The sequence below is a fragment of the Perna viridis genome, chromosome 1 (assembly GCF_037379345.1).
Source record: "Perna viridis isolate PV_CMFRI_1.1 ecotype Kerala chromosome 1, ASM3737934v1, whole genome shotgun sequence".
Taxonomy (NCBI): Eukaryota; Metazoa; Mollusca; class Bivalvia; order Mytilida; family Mytilidae; genus Perna; species Perna viridis.
Window position 1 is genome coordinate 42,923,528 of NC_142445.1, and position 21,483 is coordinate 42,945,010.

Here is a 21,483-nt window from a genome sequence, read left to right on the forward strand (position 1 = left end):
ACCTTTACATGAATTTCATTTGACCTTTTCACATGGAGGTCATGTGCAGTCTTTTCACATGGAAAGCACATTACTTTTTCATGTAAAGTACACATGAATTTCACGAATTTTGTTTCACGGGAATCTCACATAAACAATATTCAGTTTAGTATCATGAAAACTTTGGGTATAATTGTGGACTATGTTTATAAATAGACTTCTTTCCTCACGAAGTGCTTTTCCTTTTGTTATCTTAATGACAAATACATCGCTAATCTGATTTACCCGTTTCTTCATCTGCAGTTACATACATCAGTTTAATACCAGTGATAATTGACTCTGTACATTATTTTGAGCAAATGTGGTTAAAATTAGATAAATCCCTTGTAAAGAAAATTAATGTTATTTACAAACAAAGTCTAATAACATCTGGAACATATTTGATACAGCCTGACAAACACTATCATTCAGACATATTTGATACAGCCTGACAAACACTATCATCCAGACATATTTGATACAGCCTGACAAACACTATCATTCAGACATATTACTTTTATCAATGGTTTCACAGTCATAATTACTACGTTGAACCAAAGAAGGATAAAACTTGTGTATGTCATTTTCCACAATTTTACCACCGCAATATTTTCAATTATAGAAACTTTTAGTGCTCTTATTGAATAACTTCCTTTTACAGAAACACTTATGTATGGTAATGGAGTATGTAGAGGGAGGTGATTGTGCAGCTCTGTTGAAAAACTCAGGAGCCCTTGTATTTGATTTAGCTAGGTAGGATGATCTTATATTATTATACCCCCACAGAGTTTTTTGAGGTGTTTATTGGAATCAATTTATTGGTCATTCTGACCTTCTGACCTTATACGATGTTCCAGCAATTCCTAAAAAGTATTCAGTAGGTTTCAATGTAATACCATATCGGTAGGCAGCATATATTGATGTGCATTAAGATAATGATAGTGGAATGTTTGGAATTGGAGATACTGTGAAGGTACTTTTATTCTTGGATATCAATTTTCATGGTTTAGGGGAAAAAATATCAGTTCATGGATTCTTGAATTCATGGATTGGAAACTCTATCACACAAACAAATGGGAAATTTTCCTTCACTGGGAACCAAATTTCATGGTTTACCAGACCCACGAAAACCACGAAAATTGGTGCCCCATGTACGATATCATGGTTTGACCCAGTTCTAGTATTTGTCTTTTTTCGTATTGGCTTGTGCAGATGTTATTTAGAGCCTTATTAAGCCATAGAATGGTACATAATGAATGTGCCAAGTAGAAAGTAGATTATGAACGACTAAACTCTCTGTCATACTTTTGTGCTTTTGTTAAAAGGACATATATTTTGTACTTAATTAGGCAATGCCAACTTATGTTAAGTATACCATGGTATTAAGAGTAAAACTTTATATATATATATTATGTTTCAGGATGTATTTTGCTGAAACAGTTCTAGCATTGGAATACCTTCATAGTTATGGCATTGTACATAGAGATCTTAAACCTGACAAGTAAGTTAAATGTGTAACTTTCTGAGGACTCAATTTTTCTTCAAAAATGAAGTAAATTATATATGGATCATTACTACTAGTTACGTTTAGAATTGTGTTACAAGTTATTTAATTAGTGCTTCTACTATGCTATTGAAAAAAGCAGAGTATCTTCTGCATATTGTGAGTTATCTTACTCTGTTGTTAAAGTACAAATTTCTGGTAATAAAACTATATATGACTATGGGGGAATAAACTACCTAAATTCACACTAATTTTAATCTCACTTGGGTACCACATTTTGTGGGTAGTTCTTAAGTTTCAAATTATAATAAAATCAGGGACTTTGCTTATCTACCCATTTATGTTAGTTGGAATGCTGTAAGCCCTCACTCACCGTTCATCCCATTAATAATAAACTGAAACTGTTTTCATTTATTGTGATGTCTTGTATTTCACAGTCTGTTGATCACAGCCACTGGGCATATCAAGTTGACTGATTTTGGCTTGTCAAAGATTGGATTAATGAGTTGTAAGTTTACGCCATTTATAATTTCTTTGTACCATTTTGTAAAATATGGCATTCCTTATATAAAATCAAAAAAACAAAAAGATGTTTGTAACATGCTGGAAGGCCTATACTTACTTTTTGAAGTAAATTTTATGTCTTGCTATATAAGAAACTGTTCTGTTAAGTAACATGCCATAAGGTTTAAGTATTTTTTCTGTGAAATTCCTTAAACCATTCATTAGTTTTCCTATTAAGTAGCACTCCAGCTAATAATCATGCAAAATGTGATACATGGTTGGAAAGCCTACATATTTTTATTTTTGATATTTTGTTTGAATTGCCATGGTAAACAGAAATTAACATTTGGTTTTTCAAATAATCAGTGTTCTTAGGAGATAAAAATTATATAGAATGCACTGTAGATTCCAAAATTAAGGGAGATAACTCTGTAAATGACACTAAAATACAATAGAATCTGTTGGATTTTCAATGTTGATTATCTCCTAAGGGCAGACAGGTTACCGGTAGAATGAATAATTACTCATTTCATAATATAGACCCATAAAACAACTTAATTACAAAAATAAAAATATGCAGCCTTTTTTAGGGTGTATCACATATTACAGAATTTTCATAATACTTACAAAGACTGCTACTTAATAATCATATCATTATCAATTCAGTAACTCATTTTAATTGTCATTTACAGTAACAACCAATATGTATGAAGGATCTGTAGACAAGGACTGTAAACAGTTCAAAGATAAACAAGTCATGGGAACACCAGAGTATATAGCCCCAGAGGTCATCTTAAGGCAGGAGTATGGTGAGTAATAAGTTGACCAGGGTATATAGTTCGTTAGGTTGTCTTAAGGCAGGAGAATGGGGAGTAATAAATACACCATAGTATAAAGCCCCAGAGGTAATTTAAGGCAGGTGAATGGCGAGTAATGGGTACAACATAGTGTATAGCTCATAAATCCTATGAGGTCTTCTTGAGGCAGGAGTATGGTGAGTAGTGGATGCACCTGAGTATATAGCTCCTGAGATAATCTTAAGGCAGGAGTATGGTGAGCAATGGGTACATCAGAGTTTATATATATATATATATATATATATAGCTCCTGAGGTATCATAAGGCAGGGGTGAGTTGAGTAATGGGTACACCTGAGTATTTAGCCCCTGATATCATTATAAGGCAGGAGTATGGTGAGTAATGGGTGCACTTGAGTATATAGCCCTTGAGGTCATGATGGGAGTATGTTGAGAAATTGGTACACCTGAGTATAAAGCCCTTGAGGTCATCTTATGACAGGAGTATGGTGAGTAATGGGTGCACCTGAGTATGTAGTCATGGAGGTAATATTTATGCAGCAGTATTGTGAGTAATGGGCACTATTTTTAGCAAGGTTTAGTGTTATGTATTACTAAAGGAGATTGACTGTAAGTCTCCTATGATGTAATTCATCTTGTGAATTACATGGTGAATAAAAGAATTATTAAGAACATGATATAATAATGAATACATGTATTAGAATACTGAATAATAAAACATGCACACAAAATTTATGTGTCTGGAATTGTTTGTGGTATGTCAACAGTTTTAATTGTTATAATTAAAATACATCAATTTAATTTGTTAAAGACTAGGGCTTATTTTTGTTAATATTATGGGATGTCTTACTTATTTATGTCTGTTTTATTTACATTTAGGTAAACCAGTGGACTGGTGGTCAATGGGAATAATATTGTATGAGTTTCTAGTTGGATGTCCTCCTTTCTTTGGTGATACACCTGAGGAACTTTTCTCTCAGGTCATTCATGGTGAGAACAATAAGAAACATACTTAGTTGTTTTTCCTAAATTTCACCTTTTTACTCTTAATATAAATGCCATTTGTTGTTAAAGGGATATAACTCAACACATTATCAAATTAATTTGTCTTTTGAATATTTTAAATGAAACAAAAGTAGTGGCTTTGTCCCACAACAGTCTTCTGCATTGTAGGTTTTAGATTGATGCATTTAAGACTTAAATATACCGGTAGATAAGCTATTTTATAGAAATCTATCACTTATGTATAAACAAGAACTTGTTCGTCTGAACTGGGTAAAACTGCCTAATACATAGAGTCCATGTGTTCTTCTGTTTTCCTTTTGCAGAGGAACTAGAATGGCCTGAGGAAGACGATTGGCAGGTTAGAGATGATGCTAAAGATGTCATCACAAGACTTCTACAACACAACCCAATTAATCGCCTTGGTACAGGAGGAGCTATAGAAGTTAAAGAACATGAATTCTTCAGTGGTCTTAACTGGGAAAATCTACTGAGAAAGAAGGCAGAATTTGTCCCTAATCTGGATAATGAAGAGGATACTAGTTACTTCGATCGTATGTATCGATTGAACTCTATCATCAGTTACTTTATACCTCCTTTAGGATTTATAATTGCCTCCTGTACGATTTATAATTAGTTTTGTGAAATAGAACCATAATAAGAATGTTTCTACCAATAAGAATGTTTCTACCAATGTTAGCTTATTTAATTGGTCTATAGCACTGATTTGTTGATAATTGTTTGCTACCAATACACATTTATCCATAATTGGCATGTTAATTTTATGTTCTGACTTTAAATATTCTTCATGCATGATTACAAAGTACATTTGCTTGGATTTCATTGACTGTTATTGTTTTGTTTTTTTATTAAGCTAAGTGACCTCATACAAGAAGGTCACTATGGAGAAATACATATTGCTTTTACTTTAAAGACTCTATTTTAAAAATAGAGAAACAGATTCTTACTCTGCCAGTAGTTCACTATCATTTTCTAAATTTAGAAGTTGATTTATCTCAATATTATAGATTTAAGATATATGATAACCAATTATTTGATGAGTAAGTGTCTGTTTGTTTATTTTTGTCAGCATCTCCTGTTTTAGTAGAGAAGTCATATAAAATCTGCACAAAATTTTAGTTCAGACATATTCTTATTGTACTGTTTAAACCCTTTTCATTTCCAGCTCGTTCGGAGAGATATAGCCATGACATCGAAACAGCTGAAGATACTGAAGATGATTCAGAAGACATTTTGTTCTCAAGCTTTAGTTCATGTTCACCAAGGTACAACAAGGTGTACAGCAAGATAGAGGAGTTACATGAGGTATGTTTGTATACTGGCAGACTGGATTGAAAAATATCACAGTAGATATAAATTCAATAGATTAAACAAAATGAATGGGAGAAAAAAATTTGTGGTCAAAGGAATGAGACAAAATTTGTAGGCATATGTAGGGAACATATCATTTTAACAATTTAGTGGCAGTTAGATTCTTACCTGAGCATTCTTTTACAGCTTGTTGAAATAGACTATAGTTGGAATGGAAATTTAACTCTCTGAGTAGAAATCTGCCCTACATTATACCAATGTGTCCTACTTAATTACCACAGAACATATGTGATCTTTTGGATACTGTCTTTTCATTTTGAATAGCTGTCAATTATGCTGACCTTAACCTTTAAATTTTCCATCCACCATCATAATTGACAGCGTTCTAAAATTAAAAGACTGAGTCCAAAAGATCACAAAGATGTTCTGTTGTAGTTAAATAGGACACATTGGTATAATGTAGAGCAGATTTCTATCGAGAGAGCTATTTAAACTACTCAGTAGCCTACCTAGATTTGTATTGAAATTAGAACTGGTCTATTTCAACAAGCGGTAAAACATTTATCACTTACTTGTCAACATTTACAATGAGTTATTGTGAGAATCTGACATCATCTCATTTAACTTTCAGAGTCAAGATGGAGATAGGAGAAGACATTCCAGTGCTGATGACATGAGACAACGAGTTTTTGGGAAGGCAGCTTTAGAGAGAAAAGATTCCAATCAATCAGAAAGCTCTGACACATCATTGGAGTTACAATCCATAATGAGACGAGAACCTATCTCCAGTACAGCCACAGATTCTACTGATAAGACAGATAGTAATACCCTAAGATTGGACGAGGATGTGTTTAGCTCTCCTGAATGGTAGGTTAAGAGTTTACAAGATAAGATGGCTTTATCAACAGACAGCAGAATTTTTTTCCTCAATTCAAGTCCATCAGTTTTACTGATTAACTCATTTTTACTCGAAGATTGTTTCAGATAAAGGATATGATGACAACTGGTTGTCTCTGAGTCCCTTCAAACTGCTATCAATCAATCAAGTTATTTTTGCAGCTAACATACTTCCCTGGCTATTTTAGAACATATGATAATTATTATAAGAGAGTAATAGAAAGTTCTCTTGTACTTGTTTCTACAAACCTCTTGATTTAATATCCCAATGCTACAACCACCCAGATTTACTAGTCAAAGCGTCCCATGCAGGTCCGGCTTTCAAAAGAATAGGCCTGCATCAGCACTAAGCTTGTCGTAAAAGGCAACTAAATAGTGCTCAGGAACCTAGCCGGGGACTAGGCGCTCTGCCCACAGAGCAACTGGGATGTGTGCCCTAGGTAGTGGAATGGGATACCCCTGGCGTGTTACATGCTGGGGTTGTCAGGCTATAATATGGAAAACCTGACCGCAAACCATAGTGGTGCACCCTGTTGGGAAAGATGCCACATTTCTTGCATGTTAAAGAACCCTGCTGTGGTATTCGATAGGAGTAGGAACTTTTGCGCTCCGCCACAGGAGGCTAAATTGCCCGTCCCTACCCATCCGACTTTTTCTAGTGACAACTAAAATTTGTCAATTCTGTTGTCCTTGTGTCCCATCCCTTGTTTCATTGTATGATCCACTTCATGTTCATCTCCTGAAAATAGCTGAAATATTGCTACTCGGGCGTTAAACCCCAACAATCAATCAATCTAGTCAAAGCTGCTATTAGTAAATTTACGTGTCATTCTATAAACATAATTATTTTCACTGTGTACAAATTTTCGCTGTTTTTCGCAGTGGACAGAAAACTGCGAAAAATAGTACCCACAAAATGGATTTGTTAACACTATATATTGCTAACCATTTTTTTATATCACGGAAATCGATACTCACAAATATGTTTATTTTACAGAATACACGAAAAATAATACATTTACAGCATACTAAAAGCCAAACTATATAATGCATCACTGAATTGATATAATGTTTAAAATTCTTTTTGCCTTCTCAGCACACTTTTGTGTATATATTTTAACTGGACTTTTTGTATTTTATGGTCTTTGTATTTCTTGTGAAGATTGTTTTATAATAGATATTGATGTTCACTTCTATTTGTTACAGTACTCCTAGATCCCATCATCCCAAAACCAGTACCCCTGAATCAGCTTCCAAGTCTGAGAAAGATTCTCCAGTGATGAGGAAAGAGATTAGGGCACCTCCTATTAAGAATATGATCCCTAAGTTTGCCATCTCATCAGATGATGACAATGTAGTAACCAGTCCAAAAGGTATGTTACATTTAAAATAGGCCTCACCACATTGGATTTAAGTTTTTTATTATTCTGGGTTTTTTTTAACTGTTTGGGGCTTCTGAAAAATCTCAGTAGCTTTTTTTAAGGGAAATAACATGGCCTTGGTTTATACAAGAAATTTCTTCCTTTCAAATATAATAATGTTGGGTGATGCAGTAGTAACAATTTCTTTTTTATGGTTGGTAGCAGATGACTTTTCAGAATGGCATCAATAACCCTGTAAAATGTATTAATTTTCATAAAGTAAAAGATTTTCTGCCAAAAGTAACATTGAGGATGTCTTTTAATGTCTGATTCACAGAGTTGTCTCCAGTAGATGAAAATAAGGAGAAGGAGAATAGTCACACAACCAGGAAACATATCCAGAAATCTGCATCCACCACAGCCCTCACTCTGCTCATCAACCCTAATGGTAAATATCTTATTTATTTGTTGTAAGACTTACCACTGACCTGTAGGTAAAAGGAAATATGGTTAAACACTACAAGAATTTTGCTGTTGTGTAATGGTATGGAGCTATCATTGCTGTTGCCATTGTCCTCTTTTGGTGAATAAATTAGGTTAAAATGGTGTGAGCACAACTTTTCCTATGCTGCTCAAGAGATTTTGTCAAAATTTTTAGGAAGGTTAAATGTGCATTAAGGAATATAGTTGGTTGTCAGAGGACTTTGAAGGGAAATAATTCAACCCAAGTATTTGACTCCATTTCAGGGATGGATCTAAGGTCTGGCTTGCCGGGTATACGCCCCCCCTTAAATTGGTAGGGAAAAAAATTTCACCACAAGTTTCACCACATAATATTTTTTGCCTTGCTGTACATGGCAATTAATTCAATTAACGCCCCCCCCTCTTAAACTGAAATCCTGGATCCGTCCCTGCATTTGACAAATTTATTCTCTGTCAAATATTTGATCACTGTCATAAGTCAGAGATCTATCAAGTTAGAATTTAATGTAAACTGTGGATACTGCTTTTAAGTATTTTATATTCATTTTTATTTGCATAGTTTTGTGCCTCATGAATCTTAATTCATTTGAAGACACTATCATAGTCTATACAAATTTGGCTAAGTATTGCATCTTAACCAGATATGATACCAAATCTAGATAAAAATGATTTTCATTTCTTTTTCAGATGACTTTATCGTACAGCCAGTTACCTCCCCTGGTGGTTCTAGTACCAGTTCTAGAGATGGATCACCATCCAGAGATATCTCACCTTTAGCCAGAAATCTCAAACCTCCACTGATAATAAATAAAGGAGCTAGAGGATTTGGTTTTAATATCAACAGTATACGGGTCTATCATGGAGATTCAGATGTGTACAGTTTACAGCACATTGTCACTGTAAGTGAAATTATTTCATGGTTATTAACTCTGTTAAGATTCTTTTATTTGTAGAAATTAATACATCTGGTTTTGGTGTTAAGATATCATAGTAAAACGTCAAAAAAATATCTCAGATTTGAAGTTGAATGGTTTTATTGCCCCCCGCAACATGTTGCGAGGGGAGATGGAAATGCCATCCGTCCGTCTGTGTTTTCCACACTTTTTTTTGTAATGCTCCTACCAAATAAGTTTGTTTTTGGGATGTAGCCTTTTTATGAACAGATTAATTTAGACTTTGGTTTCGATTGAATGATTTTACGGAAGTTATGGCCCTTGCACTTAGAAAATTTCCTCAGTTTTCTTTTGTAAGGTTTTCATCAGTTGATTTTATTTTTTGTATGTAGTCTTACTATGAAGAGTTACAGATTAAATTCAACTTCGGCTACAGTTGATTGATTTTTGTGGAATTTATAGCCCTTGGACTTAAAAAATTTCAATGAATTTACAGTTTTCACACATTTTTTGTAAAGCTTTTATCAATTGATTTTTTCTTTTGTATGTAGTCTAACTATGTGAAATTACAGATTAAGTCCAACTTTGGCAATGGTTGAATGATTTTTTACAGAAGTTACAGCCCTTGGACTTAGAAAATTTTGGTGAATTTAGGGTTTAGCACTTTTTATTTACGTGGGGGGAAATTGCAAGGCTGTTCTATTATTTTATTTATTTTTGGGTTTTTGAGCCTTTAGGATCAAAATACCTTATGTCACCAGTCTATCACAGGAACTTCCCTACTATTTCTGACACTACACAAAAATATGGTCAAAAAGTAATTTCTTTTATTTATCATTCAATACCTTTGTTATAACCAGCAAGTATGTTTCTTGCAATTATTGAGCTCAATAATATTTCTGCAAATAAAATTAATATTTGTTTTCAAATCAACTGAAGATTTGAGGGTCTCCTTTTTAGCCTTGAAAGGTATTTAGTAATACATTTGCATTAAGGGAATTGAGTTTGTGTCAAGAAGCAGTTAATGTGTTAGGGATGTTCCATTTTACATATTTATCAGTCAAGTATTCCATCCTATCATTAATATTTTACCATTGATAAACAGGAAGTGAGCTGTGATTATAACCAAGTAAAATTGGCAGGAAAATTCAAATTGATAAAAATGTCTAGTTTTATAAAATCTTATGTTCATTGAGGAAATTATTTACTTAAGCTGAAATTGGTTTTATTTAATTACAAGTGTTTGATAAATACTTTGTTGAATGTAAATGTAAATTAACTTTTGAATAGGTTTAAAAATTTGGGGAAAAGATGAAATGGAACAAAATTTGTAAATGTGTTTAAAGTTGGATCAGTATTATAGATTGACATTCAGTTTATACATATTAGGAAAATATAGTTCTAGACAATATGAAAAATCCAAATGTATGATCACAGTTTATTTTACATCATGTTATCTTTGAAATTTTGTCCAAGCTACTATTTTCACAAAAAATCAAAAACCTCCAGTGCTAACAGCACTTTGATTGTTTCTTTATAAGTAACCGAACAACAAACCACAAGTCAAATGTATGCAGATAATTTAACCATTAATTTCTTTCTACCTTTCCCTTTAGAAAATTTACAAACTTTCTTTATTTTTTGCACAGATTGGCTCATTTGGTAAGATAAAATAAAAAAATAACCTTCCATCAACATTCTGCTATATCTTACAAACTTGAGCTTAATTAGAACAAAAATTACCATTTTGAATTAAGATGTGTGTTTGGTCTTTTCATCAACCACATTTTAAGTTCTATTTGAAATGGTTTATATCCTTCGAAAACAAATCTAGTTTACAGTGACAATAGGGATAAAATATGTTGATTTATGTAAAGTACAGATTTTCCTTCAGTTTTAGTTGATGAATTGTACTCGTTGAGGGATCCAGAGAATCACCTAAGGGACACCATGGGACCAGTGGAAGAATCCTTGATAAACACATTTTAGTGCATGCATTTAGGCTACAAACCAGTAATTCAAAATCCCACTACTCTCAATGTTAATTTGCTCATTTTCAGGGGATCCTCAGTAGTTCACCTCAAGTTTAACCTAACCAAAACCATATATCACCTGAAACATACACATGTACTGCTATGTCACTCAAAATTTCATAAGGGGTTTACTACCTTGCAGTGCAGCACTGACACTCGAAACTTATCTACCCTAAAAATAGCCTGGGGAATCCTAAAAATTCTTTTTTTAGACTGTCTTTATTCATTTATTTCAAATTTATCAGAATAAAATTCCCTTTTTGAAAAAAAGTTCTTTCGTTTAAATATATCGTCATCTTTTTTTTTATAATGGCATGCTAAAGGGACTACTTTGTACCTTGGTGTGGGACTTTTTTTGCATATGTTCCAAATCGATAATGCAATTAGTGGTCTGAAACCTTTACACACAAAAAAAAGCTATTTTCATAATTTCATAAAATTGATAAGCCCTCCCCCCCCCCACCCCCTTTGTATCCGCCTTTGAGCCTGTGGTACTATGCTTTGAACTCCTGTAAACTATCGTTTAAAGTATTTGGGCAATGTTGAAAAAAATTTCAAAATGGTGTTTTAATTTCATGTATATACAGGTTTTTAAATATGCATATGGTACACCCCTGTTGACCCATCTGTCAATTCTTGTTTAGATAAATTACATAAGTGTTTGTCTTCACAAAGGAAATGATAAGAAAGAAGAAAGTAATTATTTTATTTTTGATCTTAAAATTTGCAAACAGAAAGACTGTATTTTAATATAAATGGTTAACAATTGAATCTAGAAATATAGCAAATTATCTTTTTCCCTACACTTATGTGGAAAAGTAGGAGGAGTGTGCATATAATTATCAATAGAAGGACTGTTTACTGATGTTTGAACACCATTCCCCTTTAATTCAGTTGCTGTTTGTTTCTTTTATAGGCAGTAGAACAAGATGGTCCAGCATTTGAAGTTGGTTTAAGACCAGGAGATCTCATCACACATGTTAATGATGAAGGTATCCATAGTTTACTGCATACCAATGTTGTCAAAATGATTCTTAAAAGTGGAAAGGAATTACGAGTACGGACAATTCCTCTGGAAAAATCTGGCATTCAAACTGTTGTGAGGAAGAAACGTGCTCATCCTGGTAAAATGGCTCGAAGGGCTACAAAGAAAAGGAGTGCGAGAGAGAAACAGGAGAAAAAGAAAAGCAGATCTCTGTTCAGGAGGTTGAGTACAAAAAAGACTGATCACATAGTGATGCCATCTGGGCCACCACCATCCAATAGATCTCATAGCATATCAGCATTCAGCAAATCCTGGTCTTGTGGTGATAGTGGTCATGGTAGTGTAAGATCATCAAGATCTCTACCAATCACAATGCCTTGGTCACCTGACTCATCTGCGGCTAATTCTTCAAATAGTAGTTCACCAAGTTCTAGTACTCCGAATTCTCCTGCCAGTAGTTCATCACAATTTTGTAGACCAAGTTCTCTACATGGACTGGCAAAACACAAGAAACCAAGTAATTTGAAATCTCCCCATCGGAGGAAATCTGTTCATAATATTCCATTATCTCCTCTAGCAAGAACTCCATCTCCATCTCCTGTGCCCCCTTCTCCCACCAGAAGTCCTAGTCCTTTGGCGTTTTCACAACCAGCAGTAGTTCCAGCTGGAAGTTCTAACATGCCTCAGCAGACAATTCCATCCCAGCTGAACACATCAGGGACTGGTTCCCCTACTACCACAAATCTGTCTCGTAAATCCTCATTCAACAGACCGAAAAGTTGTGAGCCAGGCTCTCCATTACTAAGGAGAGCCTTGTCACCTGATAAACTCCATCCACAGTCTGCAGAGAAAGTAGTTTTGCCAAGGAAAGGATCTTTGCAAGAGAAAAAATCATCTCGTTATGACATGTTATGAAGATTAAAATAAGGCATTTTTATGTAGTATCATGTTCAGTTGTACATGTATACTTTTTCTTCCGAGTAATTTCATGCGCAGCTTTATATTAAGCGTGATTATATATGAAGCTTCTTATATTGTGATAATTAATGTTTACAATTTAATTGTACTAATGTTGTTAATTTAATTGGTTTAAAGGGGGTTAATCTAAATACTGAATGTTGCTTTTAGTGATAATGTCACTTTAAATCTGTTGAGAAGGATTCAGTCAGACATAGAAAATAATAGAAAAAGAAGATATATATGCAATGAATTAAAGTTGAAAAACTAATATTTTTATATTTAATTAACAAATTCATCAAAATATGCCTAACCATCTGACCTCTCTGGTAAAAATTCAATTGGTTTGATGGAAAATTTGTATTTTTTTGTGGAAAAAATTGTCAGGCGAAGGCAAAATGAATTTAGATGGGTTTGGACGAGATTATCAAAGATATTTGTATGTTATAACATAGGCCTTGTGAGCTGTTGCCATCACTTGGCATCCATTGTTGACATCGTTGTTAACAATTTTTTTAAACTCTTATCTGAAACTACTGGACCAATAAGAATCAAACTTGGTGTAAATTTCCTTGGGGTATTCTGCATAGAACTGATCTGGGGATTTTTGATCCATCACAAAACTTAGCCGCCATTACTAAAAATAGAACATAGGGGTCAGATAGAAGTTTTTCACATATATCTGCAAAATCGTTAGGTTCAGCCAAATTTTCTCAATTGCCGAAATGATCTTTATGATAAGGCTTACAAAAGTCTGCATTAGCTCTGAAAAACATGGCCGCTGTTACTTGAAATAGGACATAAGGGTTAGACAAGATTTTCTCATATATCTCCAAAACAGTTTGGTTTAGCCAAATTCTTTCAATTGCCGAAGTGATCTTTATGATAAAGCCTACAAAAATCTACATTGTATTAAAGATGTTGGAAAACTATTGCCCTTGAAGAGCGAAAGGACGGTTTTTTTTAACAGCAACTTTCTATTGCTAAACTGATCCTTATGATAACGCCTACAAACGTTTGCATTGGATCAAAGATGTCAGCCGACCCCTTGTTAGAGTTATTGCCCTTGAAAGTCAAAAAGTTATGTTTTAGCAGTATTCAACTAATATTTTGAAAACTATAATACATAAAATGAAACCGTCAATTGATGAAATGATCCTTATGATGCGTCTTACCCAAGTCTTCTTTTTAAGTCAAAATTGTCAGGCAAAAACTTAACAGGTGAGTGATTCAGGCTCCTGGGACTCTTTTGTTATTAAATAGTTCACAATATTACATTTGAAGCACCACAGCTTTTGGCGTGGAATGATATTTTGCTGCCTTAGTTTTTGAATAACTTCTTTTCAGTAGAGTACACTATTTTTCTTAGTTTAATCTGTGATCAAAGTTATTTTTCCTTTAGATAGTTTAAGGGGTGTTTTTGCAACCTGTTGGGGCATATGGTGCCATAGAGAATTGTTTTTCTATTGGAAGTTTTTTTTCCCCTGTTTGATCAAATATCTGACTGTCAAATAATTGTCTTTCCTACTACCATTAAGATATATAAAAAAAATTAGATTTGTACATAGAATTTTAAAAAGTCCCACTGAACTATTAGAATTCTATAAATAGACATGGGTATAAATCAAACTTAACTGTGATGTATACTTAACTACTAGGTGCTTTCAATATTGGTGTAGTACTGAGAAAAATTGTATTAATTAGATGTTAAATGGCATTCTAATGTTTATTATGAGATTTACATCCATATCTAATTTTCAAATGGAACAAAAGTGTTGTGAAATTGTGTCAGTGCTGTGTAGTTTAGTAGTGCTTAGGTTTGTGATTTGTCAATCACCATTTTTTACATTGTTTATGACCAAGATAATTTGTATTTTCTATGCTGTTATAGAGCATTTGTTTGTCTGGGGGAGGATACAGCCTTTTGATATTGATAACTCCATTGTAGTTACTCCATAGGTTCATGAAACATGATATTGTTGTAAACTTTCAACTTGTGACCTATTTATAAATAACATTTTTTATTTACCTAACCATGGAAAGTGTATATGAGTTATAATCTTATCAGTAATCTTGATTTCCTATTTGGGAATGATATTCTTTGAAAAATGGGCACCATCCATTCTTTAATATTACATATATGGCATAGATGATTGTATAAATGCATTAAGAAGTATTACTATCAGCATTTCAATCAAAGTGATTGCACTTATGTTTTACAGAGAGTATTTTTGTAAGACTTGGATCGTTCATTTATCATTTGAAAATAATTTTATCAGCTCATTGGAAAAGAACAAAATTCTGATTTTTGTTTGATTTTTTTTCTATATTCACTTTCTTGTAAACAGTATTATTATACATTGGGCCAGATTTTAAAATATATCTGTTTGCCATAGCCCAAGCGCTATAGAAAATAGTAAATAATTTTTTTCGCCCAAGTTATTCCAAGAAATTGAAATTTCAAAGGATTAATATTATTAAGATGTGTATTACATTTCTAATTTATTTTGTTTATGTTGTAACACCTATCAGTAAGGTCAAAATAGGATTTGAAATAACGGAAAAAAATATTAATGAAAGAACAGGAAGTCTGGAAAAAAATGTGAGAAAAAAAAAAAACAATAGACAGTATTCAGTTTTCAGTTATATTTTTTCTAAGGGGGGAGGAGGTGGTTGTGCTATGGTAAACAAAATTATTTTTAACTTTGGCCTTAAATCACTTTACTTTTACCATGCTCCCTACAATAGATCAGCATATATAATCAAGCTGAGATGTCAGTGTGTATATTTTGGTTCATGACTGATGTAAATATTGTTATCCTGTACAGATATTTGAAAGTTAGATATGGTTATTGTTGTTGTTAGTAATCATGTGATATATATTGTTTTATCTGTATATTTTTGTATTGATCTGCTGAATATGTTGTCTTTTATGCACATACAATGGGGCACTTAGAACAATTTTTAATGCTGTCAGTTTGGGTTATCACTCATTAATCCCTAGAATGTCTTTCTAAGTTAAATTTTTAAATTTCCTTTACAGCTAATAATATAGTAAACTTTTTAATGCTGTCAGTTTGGGTTATCACTCGTCAATCCCTAGTATGTTTGTCTAAGTTAAATTTTTAAATTTCCTTTACAGCAAATAAAATAGTAAACTTTAAGGAGTAGAGTTGCTCTTCCCTTGATAAAATTACCATTACAAGATGAAGTACCTTAGGTAGTTAACTGGACAGTTGACAAGAAGATTTACTGCAAACTTTTTTTCAGACAGGGGTAGATTTAATTACCTATGAAATTTTAGAAAATTATATCTCCTTGGTAATTGTCCAGTTAACCACCTAAGACACTTCATCAAGGGAAGACCCAACTCTATTCCCTGAAGTTAACTATTTTACAAGCTGTATTCATTTAAGTAGAATTTTGACTCATTTGGCATGGGGAAAAGTTTGGTTGTGATAATAATGAGATTATTCTTAAGGTTGATGCTAGAAATAATACATGGAATTGTTTTGTAGTGTCTTGGAAAGACGGTTTCACTCATTTAAACATTTTATTTGAAGGAAGAAAATCCAAATTCTGACTGCTGTGATATTGTTCAAAGTACTCCAAATATCATAACATTGATGTACTGATCTCAAAATGTATACAGCTGTTAATCACATTGTAACATTATCATTCATGTTAGATTCATTTTCACTGATTCACAATGAAATGGTCAATTTTATTCTGAAAGGACTTTTATTGAAAGATTTAGAAGAAAATAAAGGTGGGGGCATATGTGGTTTGAGTGTTCAAGTTGGTTGATTTACCATCCATTATTTTAACTTCATTTCTGATTGGTCAAATGTTTTGTTTTCATAACTCTTAAAACTGATTTTTCTTCACAACAGTAAATTTCTTATGATGTACACCAAATATATCTCACTAGGAGGATTATTTAGTGTGAATCACTTTATTCAATGTGGCTATACTTCAGTAGGCAGAGCTGTTTTTTTTATTATGCAGTTGTTCTATTGTCTAGATTTTCCCATTGATTAGAGATAATTGGCTTGCATATTTGATCTTACAGTGATGTGCTAGGTGCAAATGAGTCAAAAGAGCTTCTTTATTTTAAACTCTAAGTGTTAAGTTTCAGTAAGTTTAAAATGTTAATGTAGAAAATGTTCTTGGATTTTAACAGGATATCAACTAAGTGGTTGCCTATGAATTTACTAACTTGATAAAGTAATAGATAGTCCTATGATTGAAAGAAAGGAAATTGCATGTTTCATTTTTTTTTTCATTCAGACTGTTTTTCAATTTGTATTTTTGTGTTACCTTAACTATCAAAGTTCATGATTTAAAATTAATTTTCCTTTTCTTAGGAATTCATTTTAGTTTTGGATATTGCAACTACAGTTAAGTGCAGATTTTAGGCTTCATATTGACTCCTTATTATTTTGTATTTTTATATTATTAACAAAGGGGTGTTATTATCATTGTGTTTGCTGTAAGAGAATTATTTTTGTATTTTTTTTTTCATTTCCAATCATCTACAATGTGATAGTGCTGTGGTATTACTAGTCACTGCATGTATATAAGTGTAGTTGCCATTCTTCATCTGTGCATACTAGATGTTTCAGCTAATCTGAAATAAAATAAATCTAAAACTAAACTTTTTATTTTAATCAGACCAGAGTTATTTGATAGAGGGACAGATCAAGACACTTTGAAACGAGGGATGCCAGCTGGTGTAGGACATAAATTGCAATTTTTGTCAATTTTATACATGAATATACAAATTTTCCAGTAAAACGGGGGTGCAAATCCCCTGCACCCCCTGGATTGCCACTGTGATATACATGCAACTGAAGGGTTTTCTTACTATAGTATGAAATAATAGTTTGTAATTCTGCTGTCACACCAATATAGTACAGGGAGTCCATATCAAATGGCAAAAAACCTAGGCATCCTCAGAAATTACAGGTAAGACAATGAAATACTACCCAACATCTTCACTCTTTTTCGTTACAAGAATAAGTGGTAAATCATTGGAATTGTTTGTCAACAAAACTGTATGTTCTAAATTAGTTAATATTTTCAAAAGTCGTCTAAATGAAGAAAATGGGAATAGCAAAAGGTTCAGTTTAACACTTGTACAATAAATAGTCCAGGATGTCATCATTGTTAACTGGTAATGCTGCAGAGATATAGTCAAGTAGGTAAAGATATGAGGAAAATATTCACCAGAGATAATAAATATTGAAATTCATTTTTTATGAAAAGTAACTAGAGCTTAAATAGTATTTTTTCCCAACGCAGTCGGTATAGTTTCTCTTTTTACCCTTTGACCTTAAAGATGCTCTTCCATGGAAACGCAAGTCACATGATCGCAATTCTATTTCCCGATTGGCCAAATACTGATAATTTAGTGGCGTTCGAAAAAAAAATGGTATTGAAAATTATAAGAAAAAAAGAAATTTTACTGCGTTGGCTATCTTTTTTTTAAGATAGTACTTGTTTATTATTGGATCCATGGCAAAAGGAAACAAAAAATAAACAAAATGAACTTGTATAATTCCATAACACACAAATTAATGATTCCTAGTGAAAAATGTCTAAAATCACGAATTGGTCCATATAAATATATACATTCTTATTTCATCTTCTCCTGAACTTTAATATACGATGTCTGACCAATAAAATCAAGGGAAGCAAGTACCATTTAACATTTTCAGTTTTCTGCTATGTCCACCATTGCTCAACAAATAACAAATTGGCATGAAAATGCTCACATGACTTGTTCCTTTTTTTTTAATGGAGTAAAAAAATGCCTTTTTAGTGGAATTTAAGAAACTGATAGATGATATAAGATGTATGAAAGCAAGTAATACTCAGTAAGTATGACCAATTTAATTTACAAAATAGTAATGATTGGGCAGTAAACGGACACATAAGTTTGCAATGTACAAAAAAAAGGCTGTAAACAACTAACCAACCCATCGGAAAGATTGATATGAGAAAGGATCGACCTTTACTTGTAGTAAAAACACGTTAATAAGTCTTAATACAGTCGGTGTTGCTGAATGTGCTGGTTTATCCTGTTTTGGTCAAGTGACCAATGAAAATCCTAACCGAGGGGTTTTAACGTCATTCACTACCCTTCTGGGTATCGCACGTACAAAGGAGATTTGTAGTATATATATAGTGTCCAGGTATTTTATATTACAGACACTGGTCACTCCTAATTAAATAAGTCTGTATAATACACATATAAAATGATGATGATCACTCACTTGCCTTGATACTGAGTAAACTAATACCCGTATACTAAGAACTGTACATTTGATTTATGCATGTACCACAAGAAAGAACAATTATGCAAGAATTTATTTGTATTGGTTATAAAATTAGTAAATAAGTATCGAGAAATATATGATAGCCCCTATTTGCACCTTCAGAATCAAGGAAAGCAGACAAGATTTGCCATATCATATCACTGAGTTACAATTTCATTGAAATGAACATTTCAAGGACAAATAACTCTGTCAAAAATCTATTTTTTTCACAGATTCTAATATTGAAAAATTTCTGCGCAAAGCCAGTGATGCAGAGATCAATTAATGGTCTTTTCAAATAGAGAAGGCATTCTTGTGTGATATATCATTGTCAGATCGGTGGGATTTTGACATGCATGTTTCTGATTTTTCCCATTTTGCCTGATTCTTACAGACAATTACAATTAAAAATATTCCACTACATCAAAATACTTGACATTACTACTCCGAATCCAGATCACTGGAATTGTATATAGTGACCGAATATTTCTAATGCTGGTGTTTTGATGGTATTGTCATCCTTTAATATATATGTTGTGAGCTAACTTTTAGTAGATACGAGCGTTCTTTAATTTGATATTTCATTTTATCTATATGTTGTATGTTGAGGTATTACATGAAGAGAATTGGATGTATTACTGAGTGAATTTTATGGTGTGTGTGTGTGTTTTTCACCCCACTTTTCACCTTACATTAAAGGGGGTGTTAATGCCTTAAAACTAGTTTAACCCCACCGCAGTCATGCGCCTGTTCACAGTTAGAATATGTTGGTCATTAACACAGGGGCTCCCGCTATCAAATATGCAGCCTCACTAGTATATAACCTAGCGGGCTACATATATTGGATAGTGGGAGCAAGCCCCTGTGTCCATTAATGTGTCTTTGTGACGTTTTAGTTAATATTGAAAGAGTATCATTATTCATGACTCATTGACACTATTCCTCTCGCCTTTATCACTTGCGTATGAAGTTTTCATATTATACCGTAGATCTGTATTTTACAGGTCTATGATAATACTAGAGCTTGTCGAAACCATGTGGTCTTTTACAATGTTAGACGTATGGAATAGGGTTATGTTGCTCAGCACAAGATGGAAGTGATCACTACAAAAGTCACGAATTCGTGATCGGTATGGAGTATCAATCTTTCTGCGCCATAATGACTGATTATTCACCGTGTCATAAGTTTCCTCTTCCTTCCACACCGGACGTCACACGCGAATGCTTCTAGATAAGCAGAGAACATAAAATTTCCCCTGTCGATGCATCTGGTCTATTCTCCCTTTTGCATGTACTTGTCTCTATGCGCGTTCTTTGTTGTGTGTGTGTCAGGTTTAATTTCCTTGTCTAATCGTTATCCCTGATTTGTTCTTTTTTTCTTCTTAGTCCCATGATTTTCATATAAAGAATTTTTTTTTCATTTTTTTTGTTGGCTGTAAATTCAAAATTTTAAGCAAGACATTAAGATAAATTTTTGACTTAGACTTATTGTAAAAGATAAAACTACAAACATTTATTTCAAAAAGTGCTTTTAATCAGAATATTAGTGTTTGAAAATAACAAGGGAAAAATTTAAAGTATGAAAGAACGTCCGTAAAGTATTCTTTTCACACATTTTAATGAAATTCTATAGACCATTTTTTTTACATTAACCCCGAAATGAATTTTCCCTGTATACATCTTGTAAAATTCACTAACATTGAGGGTCACCTATCTTGTAATCAAGTTTGGTGACCTTTGTTTTTTATAAATATTTTTACTTAAATTGAAATGTCTACGTACCTTCTTATATCCATCAACCATCATCTATGAGAAAAATAGGGAAAATTTATATGTAAAAAATATATGGCATGCATGATCTACCGTAATTTTACTTTTTACGGATGCAATAGTTTTCACAAAGCACTCAGTGACCACTTTACCTTTATGAACCTTAAACAATATCTATTATTTTTGTTTTTTTTTGTCTCATAATATTAAGACCCAATTTTGAACAGTAAAATCTTAAATCTCCTCCTATTTTCAATATTTGAAAGAAAAACAAATGTGTTGCCATTTCCCAATCATGGCCTTAATTTGGCACATAAAACATCAAAATACAACCAGTGTTTTTTACAAAACCCATTTCCTAGTGGGAAATTTACTGTAAGAAAATTGGCCAACAAACAGCTAAATAGCAAGGGGTAGTCCTATAAAGATTATAACACGTGAATTGTTCGTCACATTAAAGGCGGAATTTTCTTCAGCAGCATCAATTATCCGCAACATATTTTGCGGCTTTTCTGGCACATCATTTCTACCAGTTATACAGAGCACGCATCGTAAAAAAGGGGCGGAGAGAAAAAGTATCGAATTAACAGGTTACTTCAACAAAATA

The 21,483-nt window shown here is 32.9% G+C and overlaps 1 protein-coding gene across 4 annotated transcripts in view; it reads left to right on the plus strand.

Annotated features, from left to right (window-relative positions):
• The window catches only part of LOC148628859 (microtubule-associated serine/threonine-protein kinase 3-like), a 73,534-nt gene extending 58,129 nt beyond the window's left edge, over positions 1 to 15,405 (plus strand). For all 4 annotated transcript variants that reach the window (XM_088595836.1, XM_088595827.1, XM_088595846.1 and 1 more), the window contains 12 exons: positions 680 to 771; positions 1,439 to 1,519; positions 1,960 to 2,030; positions 2,719 to 2,835; positions 3,723 to 3,833; positions 4,172 to 4,399; positions 5,032 to 5,171; positions 5,809 to 6,044; positions 7,281 to 7,447; positions 7,773 to 7,883; positions 8,606 to 8,817; positions 11,761 to 15,405. In XM_088595836.1, coding sequence (XP_088451962.1) covers positions 680 to 771; positions 1,439 to 1,519; positions 1,960 to 2,030; positions 2,719 to 2,835; positions 3,723 to 3,833; positions 4,172 to 4,399; positions 5,032 to 5,171; positions 5,809 to 6,044; positions 7,281 to 7,447; positions 7,773 to 7,883; positions 8,606 to 8,817; positions 11,761 to 12,744 — 2,550 coding nt within the window. In that variant the 3' untranslated portion in view covers positions 12,745 to 15,405. The remainder of the gene's footprint in view (positions 1 to 679; positions 772 to 1,438; positions 1,520 to 1,959; positions 2,031 to 2,718; positions 2,836 to 3,722; positions 3,834 to 4,171; positions 4,400 to 5,031; positions 5,172 to 5,808; positions 6,045 to 7,280; positions 7,448 to 7,772; positions 7,884 to 8,605; positions 8,818 to 11,760) is intronic.
• Positions 15,406 to 21,483: the final 6,078 nt, after the last annotated feature.